This window comes from Microtus ochrogaster, chromosome 15 (genome assembly GCF_000317375.1).
Source record: "Microtus ochrogaster isolate Prairie Vole_2 chromosome 15, MicOch1.0, whole genome shotgun sequence".
Taxonomy (NCBI): domain Eukaryota; kingdom Metazoa; phylum Chordata; class Mammalia; order Rodentia; family Cricetidae; genus Microtus; species Microtus ochrogaster.
Window position 1 is genome coordinate 36,997,324 of NC_022017.1, and position 6,000 is coordinate 37,003,323.

Genomic DNA, 6,000 nt, shown 5'->3' on the forward strand with positions numbered 1-6,000 from the left:
AGGGGAACACAAAACAAAATAAAAAGATGTGAAAGACTTGGCAACCAGCATAAGAGAAAGGAGTAGGAGGAGGATTAGAGAGATAGAAGTGCGAGTATGAGCAGGGCATACACACATGTATGAAACTGTCACAGAATAAACTTCTAAAATACAGTAAAGGAGTTGATCTCATATTAGATCTTTTTACTATAATGAAATCTGAATCAAGATGAAAATCATCCCAAAGTTGTCCTAACAAAGATTTCATCTGCCTGCGTTTTGGTTTTACGTTGAATTCTGTCTGCTATGGAACTTGGTTCTATCACTTAAATTCTCAGGGTCTTTGTCTCTCCATCCTTCAAAGGTGTGATGGACAAGATGATCTTTAAGGATGTTCCATACTGTGTGAGAAGGTGCCCTCTGGCACAATGTCACTAATGGAAGCTTCTGTTTCAGAGTCTGGAAACTTGGGTCTCAGGAAGGAGAAACATGGATCCTTCCTTTACACAGCAGGTACAGAGGCCAGCCCTAGTGGCAACCAACTCAGGAATGGTGGGCACGTTTTCAGATTCTATACCTTCATTCTTCTGCATATATATGTAATTTACGTGAAGAGTCATCTCTGCAACAGTGATAGCAACGTGTGTGGTGTGATTATCCATCCTCTAGTTCAAAGTGACTAGTCCTCCGGGTCAGCCACTGCCTCAAAGAGGCCTTTCCCTCCCTTCTGGCCTGGTTAGTACCCTAGTAGAGGTGTTCATAACACTTACTGTCATTGTTCGTAAGTCTCCTCCTTCCAAAGTCACAGTCAAAAAGCTTCATGAAGCCAGAAATTCATAGGTAGCTGGCCTGATGTTTGTGGAACTCCATTGCACTGCAGTTCTAGGAAGTGAGTTCTCAGCCATTTGCCCCACAGTTTGGTGTGCAATGTCAGGCCAGTTTCTCTCTTATCCGAAGCCCAGTATCCTGATTCAGTTAATGAGATAGGTAGATTAGACACTCGGCATTGTGAGTATTTGTGAGTATATGGTTCTCTAGACCATAGCCAGTCAGAAGACTAGAACTGAAACTGAATTACCGGTAAAGTGAAGGAAGACCTAGGCTCTTCCTTTCTCAGGGTCTCTCAATGTCCTTATTCTGTTGAGCCTGAGAATCAACCAAGCCTTCTTTATTATCCCTGGGACTGGGAACAGAGACTTCCATTGTGTCACAAAAGGTTTTCCTTTTTCCAGAGTCTGCCTTCAAAGGAGAAGAGAAGCTGGTAAAGGGGGTACAGGTTCTTGCAACTACTGGTAAGTCTTCCGCTGACCTTGCCAGGCTATGGGAATCTAGACTGCTAAGCATTTTTTTCCACTTCTGTAAAAGAACTCCCAATCAACGCATCAGGGGGTAACACCATCTCAGCATGAGGTAAACATTGGAAACAATGTTTTTAGTACTATAAAGAAGACCATCAACCACTCTGTCAGCCTCCTCAACTAATGTTTCTAGGTACTCAAGTAACACCTGGGAGGTGTGAAATATTTTAACTGGCAGCCTTTCCCATGTAGCTGTATACACCAATTCCTGGGGGACTTAATTGTTCCGTACTGATGTCTGGGTTCTATTAAATATGCATTTCTGAGGATGAAACCCATACATTGAAATTGTGGAAAATTTACTAATATTTTATTAGATGCCAGTACCCTACCAGGCTTGTGTCCATGTATGAACCAGAACACAATTTCCAAAATCAGAGGTGCTGAGAGCTCTCAGGATGGCCTTGGGCCTCCCACTATGGATGAGAGGTAGTCTGTCAATTCCTGGTCTCTCCAAACGCAGAGATAAAACAGTCACTGGAAGCAAGTGCTATGTGAGTCACAGTACGTGTCACTGACTGTCACCTACTGAGCTCCTGGCATGAGTTGCTGCTTACCTCTGAGCCCCTTGTGTCTGGCACTTGGTCTGTGTTCAGCATGTGCCTAAAGAAGTTCTGATCCAATTTTGGAAATGAGAAACTGTTTCTGCAGCTGAGAAAAATCCCACCAGAGATGTTTTTGATTCTCTTCCAGAACTCCCAGCAAGGTCAGTTGATCTGTCTGCGTTCAACCTGACAGAGCTAGTGAATGGGATGCTCAGCAGAGCTTTAAAAGGTAACCGCTCATTTCAGTACCATCTGGACGAGAGCTTCTCTTTTATTGGTTTATTTTCAAGACTGCCTGTGATTTGGCATGACACATCCTACTTCTGTATCTCAGTGTCTCTGTGTTCAAAATAGAGAGCATGTTGTCCCATTTGATGACACGATGAACCCATGATGACAACAAACACATCAACATAAAGCAGGAGGTCTGAGGGCATTCTGAAATCAAACTGCAGAGCCAGCATGATAAATGTGCAGAGCTGTCATTTGCAGTCACAAGCTTTTCTAAGAAAGAACATTTATTAAGTTATATACCTTAATATATATTGTTTTAAGACAAAAGGAGTTCTGAGGTTTACATTATTGCCCTAATTAGCCTTCTGAATATATTTTTTTAGCTTCTAGTAAAATAACTTGCAGAAAGAAGGTATTTACTGATTGGTAATCCATGAATTTATTTTTAACAAGAATTGAAAGAATCTTTTATATTCTGATTTACTATTACTTGGCAAATGTTTCTGAACCACCTACCACAGATAGTCTCTATCCTACATTTTGAAGGTAAGGCAAGAAACAAACCAAATAAAAGCCCTTGCCCTGGGCATCTCTATTTTAGTGAAGGGAGAAGAAAAATGAACAGAATTCTTAAGCAATAAAGAGAATACATAGGCAATGAATACTGGGCAGAATAAAAGACTATAGAATGCCAGTTCAACATTGAAGGCTATGTGAATAGCATTACCTAGGTCTGCACATTATGTACAAGTAAAAGTAACTTGGGGCACACTTATTAAAACAACTCAGAATTTTGGAAACCATATTCCCAGGCCTCTACAACCATGAGGTTATCAGTAGCTCTTATTTTCATAGTTCTAAGTATATGAACATCTGTTGCAACAACTTGGAGAAATTGCTACACCCAAGATATTCAGAGTTTGCTGGAGTTTTCAGGAAAACCAGAGAGTTCAATGGCAGCTACTGTTACAGTAGGTTTTATGTGGTTTACATTTATCTCTTTTATTTACTTTTCAAAATTAAAACATAATTATATTACATTATTCCCCCATCCTTTTCCTACCTCCAATCCTTCCAATGCAGATCCTACTACCTTTTCTCAGATTGGCATCCTCTCTTTCTTTAATTGCTATTAGATATATATGTATATATTCCCTAAATATGTAAATACCGCTGCTCAGCCCATATTATGTTACTTATATGGATGTGATTTCAGGGTTTGCCATTTGGTGTTAGAAAACCAATTTGAGGACTCTTCCCTGGAGAAGACTATTTCTCCTACTGTCAGCATTCCTTGTTTGCCTGTAGATTCCTAATTCATATTATTATGTTTATTGGTGGTATTCCTTGTTCACATCTTGTTTAGAAAGCCATATTGATAAGATTTCATGGGTATAGTTTCTTTGACAGTTCTAGGAGATAACATCTCACAGCAAACTTCCTACTTTTCTGCCTTTTACAATCTTTCCACCACTTCTTCCCCTACAATCCCTGAGTCTGTGTTCTGTATTTATCTATATTTATCAGTTGGGGTTGAGAACCACGTAGTCACTTATTCTCTACATTTTGATTAGTTGTGGTTTTCTGTAATGATTTCTGTCTGTTACAAGAAGACATTTCTTTGATGAGGAGTAAGAGCTATACTTACCTGTGGGTATAAGGATAAATGTTTATAATATAGTTTGCTATACTAGCTCAGTAAAGTGGTGGTTTCTAGGTTCTTTTTCAAGATCCGTAACAGTCCTAGCCCTGTGTTTCCAGTACCAGGCGTGATTTCCTTCTTGTTGGGAAGGCCTTGTATCTAATTAGAGAACTGTTAGTTACCACCAAGTTATGAATACTACTTTTGTACTTTTGGGGATACTGTGCCCTGCTGGTTATTGTTTTTGTTCATACTCAGTTTTTCTTTATTGGATGCCATGCCACTTTCTGCTGAGTCTGCATAATCTCTCACATAAAATATGGCACAAGCTTCAAAAAATGTACCCTCCAAAACGGTGTCTGTATGCTGTGCTTCCTGCATTAAAACCCTTGCCCTTTTGGCATTACCTGCTTGTGTTCTAAAAAATACAGTCTGGTTTCTTCTAAAAAAAATAGCATATTGGTATTTATTTTTATCATTCATTTGCTGTATTTCTATTCTATTTTCTTACAAAATACTGTTTTGTTTTTCTTCTTCACTTTTTTTCTTTCCTTTTCTTTTTAGATTTTCAATACAAAGTTTTTCTGTGTAGTAGCCCTCGCTGTCCTGGAACTTACTTTGTAGACAAGGCTAGCCTCAAACTCACATAGATCTACCTGCCTCTGCCTCTCAAGTGCTATAACTAACTAGTGAATGGCATGCGCCACCAGGCCCAGCTTCTTCTTCACTTTTTCTCATTTTCTTTTATGTTTCTTTTTTCTCGTTTTTATTAATGATTTTAGATATTACATATAATAATGTTTATAACATTTTATTCAAACATTTAATTAAAATATAATTATATTACTTCCTCCTTTCCTTTTCTCCCTCAATTCATGTCTTTCTCTCACTCTCTCTTTTTTTCTTTGATTCTTATATAACAGATAGATAGATACATAGACACGTAAATGATAGACAACCTGCTGAGTCAATGTGTTGTAACTTGCGTGTACATGATTTCAGATTCGATAACCAGTTAGGAGCCTCATCCCTTAGGTTAATTCTCCCTCTCTCAGGAGTCATTAGTTCCTATAGTTCTTTGTCTAGGAGTAGAGCCCCATGAGGTCTCTCCTTTCCTTCTTAGCATGTCTATTAATATTGTAATTGTTCTGGTCCTGTTGAGGTAGCCATATTGTTGCTATTGGAGGTGTAGCTTTACTGTCATATCTAGGAGAAGCATTCTCACTGCAGACTTCCTGGTCCCCTGCTCTTACAATCTTTTTACCTCCTCTCCTGCAATGTTCCCTGGGCCTCAGACACAGGAGTTTTGTTGCAGATGTATCCATTGGTTCTAGTTTTCATTCAACACATAGTCCTCCTTAGAAAGTTCATTTACAATTTTTTCCTTTTCCTCCAGTAAGAAAATGGCTTATATTTGTTGAGAATTGTTTTGTTGAGCTTAGCCATTCTGACTGTAATGAAATGAAATCTCAAAGTTGTTTCTGTTACACTTCCATAAATGCTAAAGATGATGAACACTTTTGAGTTATTTGCTGGACATTTTTATTTCTTCTATTGGAACTCTCTATTCAGATCCACAGTCCATCGTCTAATTATTTACTTTCTTAATTCTTTGATTTTAAAAAAAATTCTTTATATATTCTCAATATCAGTTCTTTGTAATATACACAGCTAACAAAGATTTTCCCATCTGCATGTTTCTTCTTCACTTGATTGATTGTTTCCTTAGCTGTCCAGAGCTTTTTAGTTTTATGATGTACCAGTTGTCAATTGTGTCTTTGATTACTGTGCAAACCGAGTCCTATTCAGAAATGCCTTTTCTACGTCTGTATCTTGTAGAGCACTGGCTATATTTTCTTCTAACAATTTTAATGTTTTAGGTTTCAAATTGAAATCTTTACTCCACTTGGAGTTAATTTTTATATAAGATGACAGGTAAGGGTCTAATTTTATTCTTTTCATGTGGACATCTTGGATTTCAGCACCACTTGTTGAGAATACTATCTTTTCTCTGATGTATGTTTTTAGCATCTTTGCCAAATATCATATAGTAGCTAATTTTATTTCAACTTGATGCAAGCAAGGGTCATTTTGGAAGAGTAAACCTCAGATGAGATAATGCCTCCAGTATTCTTGATTGATGATTGATGTGGGTGAGTCTAGTTCCTTGTAGGTGGTGCCAACTCTGGTCTAGTGACCCTGTGTGCTATGCAAAAGCAGACTCAGAAATCTATGAGTGAGA

The 6,000-nt window shown here is 38.2% G+C and overlaps 1 protein-coding gene across 1 annotated transcript in view; it reads left to right on the top strand.

Annotated features, from left to right (window-relative positions):
* Positions 1-6,000, top strand: part of Hhla1 (HERV-H LTR-associating 1) — a 33,825-nt gene that overhangs the window by 2,968 nt on the left and 24,857 nt on the right. Inside the window, exons 3-5 of the mRNA XM_013348914.2 lie at positions 436-492; positions 1,212-1,271; positions 2,031-2,111. Coding sequence (XP_013204368.1) covers positions 436-492; positions 1,212-1,271; positions 2,031-2,111 — 198 coding nt within the window. The remainder of the gene's footprint in view (positions 1-435; positions 493-1,211; positions 1,272-2,030; positions 2,112-6,000) is intronic.